The following is a 19,870-nucleotide window of genomic DNA, read 5'->3' on the forward strand; positions in this document are numbered from 1 at the left end:
AACCATATGTATAACATGGGAGTAAAGTGCCTTTTCCTCCCTTGAATGATTACTGCCCTCCGCTACGCGTCGGGCAGTAAACTTCATTCTCCGGAGGAAAAGTAGCACTTTCCTCCCTTGTTATACAAATAGCTATTACTGTGCACTTATTATTTTCGTACAGACGTCTTATAAGCTGGAGTAAGGAGTGGAGTGTCTCCATTCCCGCTAGTATTGATCATAGATGTTGCCATTTTACTTTATCGAAGGCCTTTGAGTAGTCCACATAGTACATAAGCTGTATTCGCGGAGCTAATCCTGGACTAAATCAAAGGCAGACTACGAATTACAATATAAAGTTCTGGCGCTGTACAGATAAAAGATCTTTAACGTGTTCGGAATGTTGTCTAGACGTTCGAGGATTCCGTTTCGGATTTTAAGTTCGCACAAGCGCACAAAATACTTGGAAAATGCCCTAAGCATTTATTGACATTCTGTATAATTCTTAACCTAAAATATAGTTAAACAACTTGCAAATTCTGATTTTTAAATTTAAATATTCTTCAAACAAATTTTAATATTTTTTATATTTAAACTTTTTAAAACGTTTTTATATACTTGGCTTCGTCTTTGTCACCGTCTCCGCAAATTTTGTAATCCATTTTAAACAGATTATTTCTTAATGTTAATTTCCCATCTAAATAGTTAATTTTAAACAGAGTTCTAGGCTACCTAGGCACCTAAAATTTTAAGAATAGCTCAGAACTTGCTAACAATGAAATATTTAACTGCCATTATATGGATAAATCTTCTTCTTCTTCTTCTTCTTCGTACGACTAGGATTACTCCTGTTTACCCCTTATTTTGTTTCAGTTGTTGTTGACTGTACACTGTCTTTCCACCTTTTCGGCGGCCTTCCAACGGGTCTTCTGCTATACGGCTTGTTGTTTTTACAGATGTTCACTAATCTATATGGTTCCATTCGGTTTACATGTTCATTCCAGTTTTTCATTATGAATAAATCGATTTTTTAAATTTCAAGCTATGTATTTTAAAAATGTGACTAATGCAATGCCATTTAGATTCCATTTTAAAGTACGTCAACAAATCGATAATTACAAATTAATGGTGGCTCAGTGGACTACAGATCGAGAGGTCCCGAGGACAAAATAATATTCTTGTGGTTTATTTTTCATTTTAATTTACGTGTTAACTTACTGGTTATAATAAAACATAAACGACACATCAAACTTATTCTGAAACTATTTCTTGTATATTTCATTAGCTATTGGTGTAATAAACCACAACCTATCAAATTTAATATCAACATTGGAAATGATTGAGTGACTAAATTATTCCTTCCTTCAACTAATTTTCAATTCCCTCGAAATAAAACACGCTAATCAAATTTATAACTTTCTAAGAAATATGGCCTGCTTAGTGCGGCAGATTCGTGCAAATATTATAAGAATTGTGCATTTAATGATGGAAGCATATAATTTGGACCACATATTCTACATATATAAACGTTCAAATTTAGATGGGAGGCCATCTCAGATTTTGCCTTTTACAAAAATGGCGGGGATTCAAAATGGCGACTATACATATGTGACTAATAGTACGATAACTTTTGAAAGAGACTTCAGATTTTAACCAAATTTGGTATATAGGTTCTTTTTTTGATGTATAAGATCGAGGTCTTGAACCGGAAGAATAGGTTTACCAGAAGTTGTGTTTTTCCTGGTTTTTATGTAAAAATATGTTGTTTTTTTTTCAATTCTTTCACCCTGTATGTATTAATTTTTCAAAAAGTTAATACGGCCATTAAAAAGAGCGTAAAAATATTTTTTAGGAAATATTTTGAAGTTTTTAGTTATGTTAATTACCATTTAATAAATGCAAAACGTATCTTCACATGTACCTATATGCGGCAGATTCGTGCAAATATTATAAGAATTATTGTGCATTTAATGGTAGAAGCATATAATTTGGACCACATATACTACACATATAAAGGTTCAAATTTAGATACGAGGCCATCTCAGTTTTTGTTCCTTTTGCAAAAATAGCGGGCATTCAAAATGGCGACTATACATATGTGACTAATAGCACGATAACTTTTGAACGAGACTTCAGATTCGAACCAAATTTGGTATATAGGTTGTTTTATTGATGAATAATATCTAGGTCTTAAACCGGAAGAATCGGTTTAAAAGAATTTGTGTTTTTACTGTTTTTTATGTAAAAATATGTTGTTTCTTTTTCAATTCTTTCACCCTGCATGTATAAATTTTTCGAAAAGGTAATACCGCCATTGAAAAGAGTGTAAATATATTTTTTAGGAAATATTTTTAACTTTTCAGTTGTGTTAATTACCATTTAATAAATGCATAACGTATGTTCACATGTACCTATGGGCGGCAGATTCATTTTGAATGCCCGCCATTTTTGTAAAAGACTAAATATGAGATGGCCTCATATCTAAATTTGAATCTTTGTATGTGTAGTATGTGTGGTCCAAATTATGTGCTTCTACAAATTAAATGCACAATAATTCTTATATTATTATTTGCACGAATCTGTCGCACATAGGTACCTACATGTGAAGATACGTTATGCATTTATTAAATGGTAATTATTAATATAACTAAAGAGTTCAAAATATTTCCTAAAAAATATTTTTACGCTCTTTTCAACGCCGGTATTACCTTTTTGAAAGATTAGCATATACAGAGTGAAAGAATTGAAAGAGAAACAACATATTTTTACATAAAAAACAAACAGTAAAAACACAAATTTTGGTATACCGATTCTTCTGGTTCAACACCTCGATATTATTCATCAAAAAAAGAACATATATACCAAATTTGGTTGAAATCTGTTATCTCGTTCAAAAGTTATCGTGCTATTAGTCACATATGTATAGTCGCCATTTTGAATGCCCGCCATTTTTGTAAAAGGAACAAAAACTGAGATGGCCTCGTATCTAAATTTGAACCTCTATATGTGTAGTATATGTGGTCCAAATTATATGCTTCTACCATTACTTACTTTACTTAATCAGTAGACCCATTAGTACCTTTCGGTGTAGGGCCATTTATAATACAATTCATTAAATTACAATTCAATAAATTACAATATTTTACAATCTTCTGAATTGTCCTAGCTCTTAACGAACTTTCTCCATTCCTTCCTATTGGATGCCATCTGTGTTGCTTCCTGCCAAGTCTTACCCTTACTCTGCAGTATCTGCGAAATGTCACTGTTCCATTCTTTGATGGGCCTTCCTCTTCTATTCTTACCTATTGGTTTGGCTTCCCACACTCTTTTCACTTGTCTATCATTGTCCATCCGGGTTAGATGTCCGAACCATGCCAATTTTTTCTTCTTGATTGAGTCGAGTATCGGCTTGATTTTGAGTCTTTCTCTTATTTCTTCATTTCTGATTCTATCTGTTCTTTTTACTCCTATCGTTCTTCTGAGGTATTTCATCTCTGCTGCCTGTATTCTGCTCTGGTGTCTTTTGTTTAATATCCAATTTTCTGCTCCATATGTCACCGTAGGTCTATATATTGTTTTGTATATTGTCATCTTGGTCTTTGTTGATATTTCTTTGTTATTAAGGAATCCTCTATTTAGTGCTTGGAATAGTTTTCCTGTGTTTTCCATTCTGTTGTTAAGATCGCCCTCTATGTCTCCTTTGTTGTTGATTACTGTTCCTAAGTATTTGTATGAATTTGTCTGTATTAATTGATGTTGGTCTATCATTATTTCTATTTGATCTTCCGTCCCTTGTTTCCTTGATATTTTCATTATCTGAGTCTTCTCTTTGTTTACGTTTAAGTTGTATTTGCTTGCTTCTAGGTTCCATTTCTCTAAGTTGTATTTCAGTTTTTCTGCTGTTTCCGCAATTAATACTATGTCGTCTGCAAATATACACATCTCAGCGTTTATCATTTGCATTCTGTTCCAACCGATGCAGTATTTCTTGAAAGTTTTCTTACATTCTTTCACTATCTCATCTATTACATTTATGAATAGCACTGGGCTGAGACTTCCCCCTTGTCTAACTCCTTGAGTTGTTTCAAATGGTTCTGACTGTATATTTAACATTCTTACTGTATTTGTTGTTTTCATGTATATACTCTTTGTTGCTTCTATCAGTTCTTCGCTTACTTCCTTCTTCTTTAGGCTTTCCCATATATCTTTTCTTTTGACTGAGTCGAAGGCTTTTTCCATGTCTATAAAGCTCAGGTATATTTCTCTATTTTTCTTTAATGCTTTTTCTATTACTTGTTGCATGGTAAATATATGGTCTTGTGTGTTGTGTCCTTTCCTGAATCCACTTTGTACGTCCTCTAATTGATGTTCTATTTCTTTTCTGATTTTCCTTTCTATTATGGTTTCGTATACTTTTGCTGCTACACATAGTAGTGATATACCTCTATAGTTCTTACAGTCTCTTGTGTTTCCTTTTTTGTATATAGGTATAATCACTGCATTTGTCCATTCTCTGGGTATTACTTTTCTCTTCCATATTAGGTTATATATGTATAACAATTTTTCTTTTGCTTTTATTCCTATATATTTCATCATTTCTGGTGCTACTTCATCGCTTCCTGGTGCTTTTCCAATCTTTATCTTTCTTATTGCTTCTTCTAGTTCTTCTTTTTCTATTCGCGGTGTGCAAGTACTTGGAAAGGGAAACGAGAAACGACCGTGCGCGAGTCGCGGAGAAATATTGCAACTATCTTAAATAATTCATATTGTCAATTGAAATTGTCAAATTGACGTATATTTCATACCTTCTGTCATTGACTCAGAAAAATTATATATTGCTCCACAATATTGATATGATATGCAATTATTATATAAAGGTAAATTTAATTAATTGTATTTTGCTTGCAGTACTGCATTTTAATAACGGATTTTATTTACTACATACAATTGTTTACGTTTGCTAAACATAACCTGCATCTTATTTTTTTCTTCTTATTATTCTTTTGGACTATGGTCTTGAAAATTATCCAGCAACCAGGACTAATATAATTGGCCAATATAATTAAAAGTGCGAATAAAAGTACAGAGCGTAGAAATAGAGGTCGCTTTGCCGAACTTGCACGGTCCCAATAGTTTCTGGATTTTCCGTGTTTCTTATGGATACTCTCTTTATGTGGCTTTCCTTCTCCATTGTGTTCACTTGATTTCCATTCAGTAACAGCTGGAAATGTTCCCTCCATCTTTCCATTATTGTTTTATCGTCATTTATTATTATTCCTTCCTTGTTCATTATTTGTTTCAGTTTCGTTTCTTTGTTGCTTCTTAGGTTTTTCAGTGTTCTATAAAATAATTTTACGTTTTCTGTGCTGTTTTCTTCCATTTTTTCTCCGAATTTTTCCCAACTTTTCTTTTTCTCTTTCCTAACTATCTCTTTAACTTTTGTTCTTTTTCTCTTATAATTTTCATATTTTTGTTGTGTTTTGTCTTGTATGTATTCTTTCCATAATTTCTTCTTTTCTTTTATTTCTCTTTTCACTTCATCGTTCCACCAAGACGTTCGTTTCCCTCTGTTGTTATTTCTTGTGGTTCCACATATTGATTTAGCTGTTTTTATCATCGCATTTTTAAATTTTCCCCATTCTTCTTCTATTGTTTCTGTTATTATATGTTCATTGTCTATTTCTTTCTCTAGCCCTTCTGTGTATCTTATTTTCGTTGTTTCTTCCCTTAGTTTATAAATTTTTATTATTTCTTTGTGTTCTCTGTTTATGTTCTCATTTCTTTTTATTTCTTTTCTTTTGCTTTTGAATGTGGTTTCTAGTAGATAGTGGTCACTACCAATTTCATAACTCCTTTTCACCCTTACGTCTCTTATCCAGTTCTTCTCTGTTTTTTGCACTATAGTATAGTCTATAATTGATTGTTCGTCTCTTGATTTGACTTCTCTTGTGATCTTGTGTATCCTTTTATGTTGGAAGTGTGTGTTCATAATCACCAGGTTATTGTCTAGACAGAATTCAAGTAGTAATTTTCCATTTTTGTTTATTTTTTCCTCCCCATACGGTCCGATGACATTGTTCCATTTTTCTGCTTCTTTCCCCACTCTACTGTTCATGTCTCCTGTGATCACCATTTTCTCTGTACAATCATTTATCACTTCTTGTAATTTGTCCCAGAACTCATTCTTTTCGTTTTTTGTTGCGTCTTCATCTGGTCCATAGCATATGATTAGGTTTGTATTGGTTTCCTCTGTATCCATATATATGTCTACTCTTAGTATACGTTCGTTGTAATATATCCAATTTTTTACTTTGTTGATACTATCCTTCTTAATCAGGCACGCTACTCCTGCCTGAGCTCTCTTCGTTTCTTCCACTCCACTGTATATTAGTAACATTCCGTTTTCTAATATTATTGATCCTTTTCCTTTTTTCTTTGTCTCTGTTATAGCTACTATTTCAATGTTCTTATCTCTAATTTCTTCCCCCAGTTCTATTTCTTTCCCATTTATACCTCTTACATTCCATGATGCCATTTTCAAAATTGTTCTGTTCTTTTCTATGTTTAAGTTGTACTTCAATTTGTTTTTCCTTACGTTTGTGTTATTATCTTTAAATCTGGTCATGTCCCTGTTCTTTGCCTGTTTTGTTTCTCGGTCCATCATTGTGTTTTCTACAGCTAGTTTTTTGAACAAGTTGGTTCTGTATTGTATGTTACTTTTTCTATCCGGCTTGTTTTTTGGTTCCATTTCCACTTAATGTCTTCAATAATTATGAATCCATATCCAATTTTTGTCCTTTTCCCATTAGTCTTTTCCTCTGCTGCTATCTTCCTAAGGTTTCTTTGTATTTCTATCTCTTTTAATGTTAGGTCACATTCTATATATACTCTATGTTGTTTATAGCTCATTAGTTTACCCTTGGCTTTCAGTATTTTCATTTTATCTTCGAATTTTTTACATTCTATAACAGACATTGTTTCATTTATCTTTTGTACCCTATTTATTTCTGATTTTACTCCCATTTTTGCTTCTATGAAGTTCTCTATTTGCTCTGTTCCTTTTGTGTCTAGTGGTAAGCCTCTCATTATTAGGTTATTTTTCTTCTTTTCTTTCTGACATGCTTCCAAGGTTATTTCTATTTTATCTATTTTTTGTTTCATCGTAGCCATTTCTTTCTTTAGATTTTCATTTTCTCTTATTATTTCTTTCATTTGCAATTTGTATTCATTATTTTCCTTCCTAATTTCTTTTAGTTCCTCAATCATATTACCCATTGTATTTTTTATATCTTCCAGGTCCTTGTTTTTCTTTTTGTTATCGCTTGCTAATTGTCTCATTAGTTCCATCATTTCGTTCTGGCTGCTGGCTTCATTCGTTGATGGTTTCGACCTGTCTGGTGTTCGGTTCACTTTTCTACTCCTGCTAAATATATCTGGCTCCTCTTTGCTTTTTCTTTTACCGTCCTCATTAATGCTATCATTACCATCCGCCATCTTTCTTCCTATTCAAATTATTAAAGTAGGTATGTATTTATAAATACAAATATTAAATCAAATTAAAACCTACTTGATTAAATCAAATTAATTAAATTTTTTACTTTAATTACAAAATATTTATATATTATTCAATTTTTTTTTTACTTTAATTATAAAACTATTTAAATACCATTTAATATCTTATTTATTTATTTATATCAACAATTAATGTTCACTTGAATAAATTAGATTTATCAACAATGTCTTCTTCTTATCTTCAATATCTTCTTATTCTTCGATATCTTCTTATTCTTCAATATCTTCTTATTCTTCAATATCTTCTTGTTTTCGTTCAGAAAGCCGACTCTGTATTTTTCGATAGATAGATACCGAAGTACCCTAATTATAATTAAATCAATTTATTAGTAATTACCACTGCTGAAAGCAGCTTCGGCTAGTCCACCCATAGGACCTTGACTTCTTATCAGTGCCAAAAAACTTGACTATGACTGTAATTATTTTACTGTTAGTAGTTAAAATATAATTTTATCAAAACTAGGTTAGATTAATAATGTATGGATCTTACTTTCAATATTCTTTTTAAATTTACACTGTAAATTTCTTAACTCACTTATTTACACTTTGCAAATAATTTGGTGATTTTTCTGCTCGCAAAGTTTCAGTATTTGAAGTTTTTTTGCGGAGCGGATTTAAATCGACCTCACTGTCTCTTTACCAGGACCGGTTCTGTGCTTCTACCATTAAATGCACAATAATTCTTATAATATTTGCACGAATCTGCCGCATATAGGTACATGTGAAGATACGTTTTGCATTTATTAAATGGTAATTAACATAACTAAAAAGTTAAAAATATTTTTACGCTCTTTTCAATGGCGGTATTAACTTTTTGAAAAATTAATACATACAGGGTGAAAGAATTGAAAAAAAAAACAGCATATTTTTACATAACAACTGACAAACGGATTTGCCGCCCAAGGATCAAAAATACTATTAGCCTTTGCGGATGACGTGGACACAATTGCACAATCCACCAGAGATGCAAAAGAAGTTTTCACCCTATTCGAGAACGGAGCCAAGGAAGTTGGTCTGAAGGTCAACGAGGACAAGACCAAGTACATGGTGGTTACGAAGAACTTAAGACCAAGGGTTAGACAAAACGTAACAATTAATGAATACAATTTTGAAGTCGTCAAAGAATTTAAGTACTTGGGAGCGATCATAACATCTGAAAATAACTATGAAAAGGACGTGGCAGCCAGGATTATTGCAGGAAACAGGGCATATTACTCGTTAAGGACCCTACTTAAATCAAAAATACTCTCAAGACCAGCAAAAATAAGAGTATATAAGACAATAATTCGTCCCACAATAACGTATGGAAGCGAAACCTGGACTCTGAATCAGCGGGAAACAACAAAATTACTGGTACTTGAAAGAAATATACTGCGGAATATCTATGGGCCTTGCAGAGAAGAGACAACAGGAGAATGGAGAAGAAGACACAATGATGAACTCCAGACAATATACGGAGATGAAAACATAGTACGCTACATTAAATCAAACAGAATACGATGGGCGGGTCACGTACTAAGATCAAGTGACGAAAGACTTCTAAACGCCACATTCTGGGAAAGGCCCGACGGAAAAAGGTCAGTTGGTCGCCCAAGAAAGAGATGGAAGGACGCAGTAGCCAGCGATCTACGTAAAATGGGAGTACAGCAATGGGAAATAGCTGCTCAGGACCGACAACAATGGAGGGAAATAGTAAACGCGGCCAAGACTCACATAGAGTTGTAGAGCCAAATGATGATGATGATGATATTTTTACATAAAAACGAGGAAAAACACAACTTCTGGTAAACCGATTCTTCTGGTTCAAGACCTCGATCTTATACATCAAAAAAAGAACCTATATACCAAATTTGGTTGAAATCTGAAGTCCCGTTCAAACGTTATCGTGCTATTAGTCACATATGTATAGTCGCCATCTTGAATCCCCGCCATTTTTGTAAAAGGCAAAATCTGAGATGGCCTCCCATCTAAATTTTAACGTTTATATGTGTAGAATATGTGGTCCAAATTATATGCTTCTATCATTAAATGCACAATTGTTTCACATATCGGCTGCACAACTATTTCTATTGTTGACAAACAAATTTGTGACATTTGCATTAGCTGAATAATTTCGATTTCAAAATAACAAAACTGAACTTGTTGTATGCAACCCGTCATTACATTCCGAATCCGAAAATTGTTCGCGGTGAAGAAAATCCTGAACATGTCCAGGATAAGTTTACGTTCACGCCTGCGCCTTGGAAACTAATCCCGAACTTACTCTGAATATGTTCGGGGTATGCTCCGCAAATACAGCTACTATAAGCATAGATGAAATTCAGAGCTTTTTCAATTAGCTGTCTGACAAATGAATTTAGCTTTATCCTTCGGATGACCAAGGGGGTAAATTTTGACCCCAATGTATGTTTTATTTAATAAATTCAGAAATATTTTTAATTTTTAACTCATTATTTTTTTATTTGACTTTAATATCATTCTAGACACCCTCATATTTTGTAATAAAAAAAATTCCCTGTATTTACGAAAAAAAATTTCTGAATTTGGGGTCAAAGACGAACTCCCTTGGCCTTCCATGTTCCAACTTTATATTAAGTAAATACCGTCTATTATGTGGAATTGTTTGTAGGAAACATTCCAATATTGAAAAAAAATTGTTTGTTAAACCTGTGGCGACGCAAATTGGTGTATATTCTAAAATTTCTTTAGTTCTATGTTCAGAATGATGATTCCTGTTTTTGTTCAGTTGTAATTAAAATATGTTTTACTAATGTTTATTTATCATTTATTGATCCAATACTAACATTAAAATTACGAATACAATATTTTATTTCTTAAAACAACTTAATTTTGTTGTCAATTGTCATTTTTGACTAGGAGTCATTCTTGACCCCCGTTGGTCATCCGTGTAACAAAAAAGGTTGGTCATCGGAAGGTTAAAGGAGGCTTCGGCACCCATAACGTAAAGCATCCAAAACTAATAAAACTTTTTAAATCCACAGGTCTACACTCAAAAGCGGTGTCGGAAAGTTGGTCGAGAACACTTCGTCGACGGAAAATTAGTCGACAACATTTGGTCGCAAACAGTTGGTCGAATGCACAATTCATCGAATGTGCAATTCGTCGACGAACATTTGATCGAATAGATTTTTCGTCGACAAAGACCCAAAGGGAATGCCTCGATTTCCTAAAAATTTATTAACCTCAGCATCTCGCATATTTCGTCTTGTCCGCAAGTGCCCCCAAATTTGACTTGTCCGGAAATGCTCCGACACCAAAAAGAAGAACGGCACAACATCACTAATTAAAATGTCGGTTTATATTTGCTGTCTACTCTCCCACCGCAGCCAATTTTTTCATTAAATTTAAAAATAATTAAGATTTAGAAAAAAAATTAACAAAACGCCAAAAAAAAATAAATTCTGATATGTATAATACAATATTCCAGTTAACAAAATAAAAACCAATAATCCGTCATTTGTCACCATTAATACCTTTATCCTAAAGATAAATAAGAGTTTGTCGACGAAAAATTCATTCGATCAAATGTTCGTCGACGAATTGTACATTCAGTTCATTGAACATTGAAGTCCCGTTCAAAAGTTATCGTGCTATTAGTCACATTAGTCACATATGTATAGTCGCCATCTTGAATCCCCGCCATTTTTGTAAAAGGCAAAATCTGAGATGGCCTCCCATCTAAATTTGAACGTTTATATGTGTAGAATGTGTGGTCCAAATTATATGCTTCTATCATTAAATGCACGATTGTTTCACATATCGGCTGCACTACTATTCTATTTGCTATTTCTATTTTTGACAAACAAATTTGTGACATTTGCATTTGCTGAATAATTTCGATTTCAAAATAACAAAACTGAACTTGTTGTATGCAACCCGTCATTACATTCCGAATCCGAAAATTGTTCGCGGTGAAGAAAATCCTGAACATGTCCACGATAGTTTACGTTCACGCCTGCGCCTTGGAAACTAATGCCGAACTTACTCTGAATATGTTCGGGGTATGCTCCGCAAATACAGCTACTACATATAAGCATAGATGAAATTCAGAGCTTTTTCGATTAGCTGTCTGACAAATGAATTTAGCTTTAACCTTCGGATGACCAAGGGGGGTAAATTTTGACCCCAATGTATGTTTTTATTTAATAAATTCAGAAATATTTTTAATTTTAACTCATTATTTTTTTATTTGACTTTAATATCATTCTAGATACCCTCATATTTTGTAATAAAAAAAATTCCCTATATTTACGAAAAAAATTTCTGAATTCGGGGTCAAAGACGAACTCCCTTGGCCTTCCATGTTCCAACTTTATATTAAATAAATACCGTCTATTATGTGGAATTGTTTGTAGGAAACATTCCAATATTGAAAAAAAAATGTTTGTTAAACCTGAGGCGACGCAAATTGGTGTATATTTTAAAATTTCTTTAGTTCTATGTTCAGAATGATGATTCCTGTTTTTGTTCAGTTGTAATTAAAATATGTTTTACTAATGTTTATTTATCATTTATTGATCCAATGCTAACATTAAAATTACGAATACAATATTTTATTTCTTAAAACAACTTAATTTTGTTGTCAATTGTCATTTTTGACTAGGAGTCATTCTTGACCCCCGTTGGTCATCCATGTAACAAAAAAGGTTGGTCATCGGAAGGTTAAAGGAGGCTTCGGCTCCCATAACGTAAAGCATCCAAAACTAATAAAACTTTTTAAATCCACAGGTCTACACTCAAAAGCGGTGTCGGAAAGTTGGTCGAGAACACTTCGTCGACGGAAAATTAGTCGACAACATTTGGTCGCAAACAGTTGGTCGAATGCACAATTCATCGAATGTGCAATTCGTCGACGAACATTTGATCGAATGGATTTTTCGTCGACAAAGACCCAAAGGGAATGCCTCGATTTCCTAAAAATTTATTAACCTCAGCATCTCGCATATTTCGTCTTGTCCGCAAGTGCCCCCAAATTTGACTTGTCCGGAAATGCTCCGACACCAAAAAGAAGAACGGTACAACATCACTAATTAAAATGTCGGTTTATATTTGCTGTCTACTCTCCCACCGCAGCCAATTTTTTCATTAAATTTAAAAATAATTAAGATTTGGAAAAAAAATTAACAAAACGCCAAAAAAAAAAAATAAATTCAGATATGTATAATACAATATTCCAGTTAACAAAATAAAAACCAATAATCCGTCATTTGTCACCATTAATACCTTTATCCTAAAGATAAATAACAGTTTGTCGACGAAAAATTCATTCGATCAAATGTTCGTCGACGAATTGTACATTCGATGAATTGTGCATCATTCGACCAACTGTTTGTCGACCAAATGTTGTCGATTAATTTTCCGTCGACGAAGTGTTCTCGACCAACTTTCCTAGGCCCCACTCAAAAGACATCAGAATGATAGAAAATTTATACTGGGATCGGTATTGAAGAATAAAAATCAATAGTAACTTTTCAAAAAACTTTCCTACACTTTTTTTAACTTCAGAAGCTATCTTCAACGAAATACTTCATAACGCATCCGAAGAAATAGGGATGAATGGATCAATGAATGGATAAGATCAAATACGTGGACGATACCGTCATCATATCTAGCAGCTTAGAAGACACAAAGAGTCTTCTACAAAGAATGAGTGTGGTGTTTGAAGAGGTTGGGCTTAAACTGAATGTCTCAAAAACAAAATGGATGCTCATAACGATGGCTAAGTATGAAAACCTCGTATGTCATCTTAAAGATAATTTTACAGGAGAGACAAAAAACTGAATTTCTGCACACTCTAACCTAAAAACAAAAAATCATTTTTACGTATTTTTAATTCTGAGCACATTTAGATCGTTAGACATAAATTTTTCACATTTAGGTTATGCAGAAATTCAGTCTTTTATCTCTCCTGACAAATTGTCTGTAAAATGACATACGAGGTTTTCATACTAAGCCATCGATAAGTAAAAACTGAACACTTATAGGAATACTATTATTAAACCAAAGACACAACACAACCAAAGAAATACACTGCGAGATCGAAAGAGGAGTGAAGACATTAGAAGAAAATGTAACGTATAGTGTATAAAGGAATGGGCACTAAATAGAAAAAGAAAGAATGGAATAATTACATAAGCATAATGGAGGAGACACGTGTGCTCAAAATAGCAAGGGATAAGTCACTAATCGGTAGAAGAAGTATCGGCCGACCACGCAAAAGATGGAGTGATAACCTTCCATAGAAGTATCAATCCGCCAATGAACAAGCAGAATTGCTTAAGAAGAAGAAACCAAATATGTATCTATAAAACATGTTGAAATCCATGTATTTGGAACAATCGTTCACAATCAATGATAACAGAGATCAAATTCAGAATTGAAAAGGATAGGCCAAGTTTTATCAAGGTGAAGCAATATTTGGCTTTAAAATGAGGTTGATAAGCCATGGATAGAGCAATGGAAGAAGATATGTACTTATTTTCTTTTATCACTTATACTGAAGAACCACTGTAACGATTTTGTTAACGTAAGTTTCTTCCTTTATTTAGACATATAGCCTATTTGTTGTTTGTTTGGGTTTGTACGAGGTAGGACTATTTGCCAATCTAGTAACTCCATTTGCCAATCTTCCGATTGGTGATTTGTTTAACTATTCTGCTAACTATAAGAATTATTATCTGCTAAGTCAGATTAGCCTTGGAAATAACTGTAATCACTCAACTGACATTCTGAAATGTTAGTTATGTTTGTACACATCACCCTGGTCATTTGCTATCATTTGTATTTGACTACTATTTCAAGGTTGGTGACTTCAAAATGGCGTTTGTTGTTAACAATCCGTCCAAATATAATCAGCGTGCGGCCATACCAGTTTCAACCTTCTGCTGGCAAGGTCATATTAACATGTTTTTTCAACCATGAAGGACACTTGCTCATGGAATTTTCGGAACCTAGAGTGCATATTAACAAAAACCTTGTTTTGATTTAAGCATTATGACCAAAACGTCCAGAAAATCTTGTCATTTGGCCACTGAAAATGGCGTTAAAAGGGTATCATTTTCAAATGGATAAAGAAATACAAAATTCTATTAAAGAACTCTTCGACCTGCAGTCACAAAAGTTCTTTAAACAGGGTATGCATCGGTTGGTAAAACAATGGAATATGTGCCTTAAATATTAGTAATTATTTGTAGATATGTATATCGACAATTTTTTTTCTGGATCAAAGATACGTTGTAATTGAACAAGCTTAGTATATTGTAACTATTTAACTAACTATTCTGTTTTATGCCATTTTACTCATGAGTCTCGTCTATTCTTCCTTTATACCCTGTTTGTCTCAATCATTTCTAATTCATTTATTTGCTATGACTTAAGTGCATGTATCTGTATCTGTTTGTTCTGTAGTGCCTACTGATCTTGGGTATCGTATAGATGCCACCTAGAGTATCTTATTTAACTGATTAACATTTTAAAAGTAGTGAGATAAGGTTACGTCGTGTATCCCGACGGTATTTGTAATAAATGTTCAACTTACCATCCTCAAAAGAATAAGGAGCATATTGCTTCACTTCCTTACTATCGCCTTGAACAGCTTTATCTTTTTCTTTTGATGCTCGTTCTACTTGAGCATCTTCAAATTCCTACGGTAAAAAATATTACATTTTTTCATTTTGTTTTAACTAATCAAACAGGTATTTGAAAATTTTATTTAAGATCACCAAATTGCGGTTTGGGTTTTGAAAAAGAGCAAATAAACGTTAAGCATACAAGTGTTTTGACGAAAAACAACATATCTATTAGTAGACGAAAGTAATTACAGACAAGGTCCGAATAGTATCGCAAAGACTTCACATTTATGCACGAATTTGAGCAAAGAAATTTTAATAAGGCAGATATCAAAAAAACGCTAGAAAGTCACACAAAATCACATAAAACATTTCTCACGCAACGAAAAAACATATTAGAAGACGTCAACACTTTCCTGAAATTCATCCGGCGTAAAATAAAGGAAGCAATCTGGCAAACAACACCCCTAAAAAACACGACGCTCATGAAACAAGAGCTACCAAGCATAATCAGACAAAAAATCATAGAAAAACGAAATTTAAGAAAAACATGGCAAAAAACGCACGCGCCTCAGGACAAAACCAGACTCAACCAGGCTACACTTCAACTCAAAACTCTCCTAAATAATTACAAAAACGATGGGATTAAAGAATATCTTAGCAATCTATCAGCAACAGAAAGTACAGACTATTCTCTATGGAAGGCTACGAAAAAGTTTAAACGACCTCAATCAACCAACCCTCCTATTCGCGTAGAAAACGGCGAATGGGCCAAAAGCAATAAAGAAAAATCAGAAGTGTTTGCAAAACATCTCACAGACGTCTTTCAACCTTTCCCTGCTGACAATAATCAAAACTTTGAAGCATCCATCCAACAATTTTTAGAATTTCCATACCAGTTAGAACTTCTACCGGAAAAGTTTAAGGTAAATGAAGTGGTAAACATCATACAAAATCTTAAATCGAAAAAGTCCCCAGGCTTCGATCTTATAACCAGTAAAATTATTAAACAACTACCCAGGAAAGGAATTGTGTACCTCACCCAATTATTCAATGCAGTATTAAGAACCGCATATTTCCCTCTCCTCTGGAAAGTCGCAAAAATTATACTAATTCCCAAACCAGGTAAGCCTCTGGAAGATGTCAAATCATATCGACCCATAAGCTTACTGCCGATAGTGTCAAAGATTCTAGAAAAACTGATACTCTCAAGAATTCAACCACTCCTCTCAGATCGAGAACTAATCCCTGCACACCAGTTTGGATTCAGATCCCAACACGCAACCCTAGAACAAGTTCATCGGATATGCAGAACTGTTAATCGAGCATTGGAAGACAAAATGTACTGCACTGCCGCCTTTTTAGACATCTCGCAAGCATTCGATAAAGTCTGGTACACAGGCCTTCTATACAAATTAAAAAAAAAATGCTTCCTCTCACTCACTTCCTAATTTTAAAATCCTACCTCCATAACCGTTACTTTTTTGTACAACATAGAGATGAGCGCACGTCTCTATTTCCAGTTGGATCCGGAGTTCCACAGGGCAGTGTTCTGGGACCAGTGTTATACCTATTGTACACAGCGGATTTACCAACAAACTTTCAAACCACGACAGCTACATATGCAGATGACACAGCAGTGATGTCAGTACATCAGGACCCACGTATAGCTTCTCAACTTCTGCAAACCAGCCTCAACAAAATGCAAACTTGGCTAAAACGGTGGCGTTTTCAAATAAATGAAACAAAGTCGGTTCATATTACCTTCACAAACCGTAAAGGTCACTGCCCGCCTGTATATATCAACAACCACCAACTAAAACAGCAAGCAACTGTCAAATACCTTGGAATGCACCTAGACCAAAGATTAAACTGGAGAACACACATTTTTATGAAGCGTAAACAACTTGGTCTCAAATTACACAATCTTTACTGGCTGATTGGTCACAAATCATCAATTTCGATGAAAAATAAAGTACTTGTCTACAAAGCAAATTTTGAAGCCAATATGGAGTTACGGGATCCAACTTTGGGGTACTCCATCAAACTCCAATATCGAAATCTTGGAGAGGTTCCAGTCGAAGGTTCTTCGAATAATCACAAATGCCCCATGGTATGTTGCAAATAATATTAGACGCGATCTAGAAATTGCAACAGTAAAAGAAGAAATTACTAACTTCGCACAGAAATACGAAGACAGACTGACACAACATCGAAATGTACTAGCCAGAAACCTGATGAGACAACCAGTCAGACGAAGACTTAGACGAAATACACCTAGTGATTTACCATCGCGATTTTAGTTATATGTGTCGTAATTCCCAGAGACAAACAATTTTATATCTATGTAAAATATTTGTAAAGAAAATGATTAATGAATCATTTTTTCCAAGTCACCTACACTAGTGGTCATAACATCTACTCATTGTAACTTGTTTTACAGATTGTAAATAAATTGGGAGATTAAATAAAAAAAAATCCGGCGTAAAATTCCTGCTGAAATTACAACTAAGTAATGTTGAAAGAAAAGGCTCTAACTCACAATCCTTTATCTTTATTAAATCTTAAAAGTACCTTATTTGTAACTGATCATCAAGCCTATGGAATTAAGAAACCCTAAGAATAAAAATAATTTGTTACCTATGTCTTAATATTAATGTCTCATAGGTATTGTAGTGTTAATAAGAAGTCCACAATACATCAATTTTATCACAGTTAGATGGAATTATTATTGTGAGCTGTTTTATTCGTTCTTGCCAAATGTTAGTTGTAAGTCTCAGGGTAGTATTTAGCAAATTGACAATTGTCAATGACCAAAACTTCGAAGCGGTCAAAAAGTTCATATATTTAGTGACATCGATTAACCCCAATAATAACCCATCAGACAAGTAAAACCGTAAAACCAAGATGCGATTATTCAACAGCAAGGTGAAGACTGTCCTACTATACGGAGCAGAAATTTAGAAAGTGTCAAGAAAATGTATCGGACAGATGCAGGTGTTCATACATAAATGCCTAAGGAAGATTCTTAACATTTACTGGCCAAACCGAATATCAAACCAAGAGCTATGGACAAGAACTAACCAGGAACCTATATCTAAGACAATATGCAAAAGGAAATGGAGTTGGATGGGGCACACACTAAGGAGACCTGACACAGACATGGCGAGTACAAGAATACACACTACATGGAAAGAGAAGACCAGGTAGACCCGTAGAAACGTGGAAAAGAAGTGCCGAGAAAGAAATTAATGCTATTGGGAAAACCTGGGCAAAATAAAGAGCAGTGCAAAGGATAGGACAGAATGGAGGCAGACAGTTGACGCCCTATGCTCCACAGGGGTGAAGAGCAATAAGTAAGTTTTCTGGCGGTTTCTAATCTCTCTTTTTAAATAACAGGATTAGTTTGATAGCAAGACGACACTTGAGGATCAATATTTTTTCCTGCAATTATATTTTCACAAGAAGAAGGGAAGCATATCGTCGGCCTAAAATGAAAAATGCTTAAGTCCAAAAGATTCAATTTTAGTCTTTTCATGGCATCTCTTAGCATTATCCAAAAGCTATATACGGCTCTGTTTTCTTCCAATATAGTTTACTAGATTTTGTTAAAATTGTGAAAATTAAATCTGCATTAAGTCCAGTAATGTTAAAAACCATAAGAAACCTGCACAAGTCCCACAAGTCCGCTGTTGTTAGTTGCCAAACCGTTCAAACGTATCGGTGTTTTTCTGATGTTTAAACAATAAAAAATTCTTTCCATTGTAAACGGGTGAGTACCTACAGGGTATTAGGGTACAGGTTAAAATGACACAACATATTGTTTGATAATTAAACAAATTGATTACTAAAAACGTGGCTTTAAATCATTTAGGGACTTGCGCAATTTTCAATCATATTTAGTTGTATAAAAGTGGAGTTATGCAGTTAGTTTTTTGTCTCTCCTGTAAAATCAGGTATTTTCGACTTATAAATTTTTCGCGTTAGGCCGACGATATAGAATATACATAGAGTAAGAGATATTTATTTTCATTTAAATATTAATTGTTAATAAACTTACCTTGAATTTGGCTCTCATAGGTGCTAATTTTTCTTGCAACTGAGGTGAACATAGGTCATATGCATCGAAATCTAAAGGAAATTTAACATCTTTCAGAATTTTTGCATTGATCGATTCTTTTTCCTTGTAATAGAACCTAACAAACTGTACTGTTAGGTATGCAGGCAACCTACTAATTTTTGACTAAAAACAATAAATATATGTAAAATTTTGTTTTTGATTGAAATGTACAACTTACAGTTTTTGTGTAAACAGCGTCCCTATCCAACATCGACGAATTTTTCGTAATTTGTTCTTGCAATTTCTGAAATTAAAACATTGTACATGACATTTTTTTGACATTGTAGATTTGTCCACAAATTCGTTACAAGTAGATAGTAAAAAACCACTCCAAATTTAAATTTCAGTCGTATTCAGTCAATTAAAAAAATACTACAGAACGTTTTAATATATTTATGTACTAAATTTGACTATTTTAGGTCATATAAAGAACAGATCATCATTCACTAAACTATGATCTTTTATTTGTCTACTGTCTTTAAACCACGATTTTAAAAAAACACACTCCTTTGTCATGTAAAATTTTAAGTTTTCAGCATGGAATTGGAATTCGAAATTTGGTAAAATTTCGGGAAAACTTATTTAGAACTATTCGGTACCAAATATTTCT

At 33.6% G+C, this 19,870-nt stretch overlaps 1 protein-coding gene across 1 annotated transcript in view; it reads right to left on the reverse strand.

Annotated features, from left to right (window-relative positions):
- The window catches only part of LOC114327784 (ubiquitin carboxyl-terminal hydrolase 14), a 55,151-nt gene that overhangs the window by 3,336 nt on the left and 31,945 nt on the right, over positions 1-19,870 (reverse strand). Inside the window, exons 8-10 of the mRNA XM_028276494.2 lie at positions 19,439-19,504; positions 19,201-19,383; positions 15,110-15,215 (exon numbers count right to left, since the gene is read on the reverse strand). Of these exons, the coding sequence (XP_028132295.1) occupies positions 15,110-15,215; positions 19,201-19,383; positions 19,439-19,504 (355 nt within the window). The remainder of the gene's footprint in view (positions 1-15,109; positions 15,216-19,200; positions 19,384-19,438; positions 19,505-19,870) is intronic.

This window comes from Diabrotica virgifera, chromosome 1 (assembly GCF_917563875.1).
Source record: "Diabrotica virgifera virgifera chromosome 1, PGI_DIABVI_V3a".
Classification (NCBI taxonomy): domain Eukaryota; kingdom Metazoa; phylum Arthropoda; class Insecta; order Coleoptera; family Chrysomelidae; genus Diabrotica; species Diabrotica virgifera.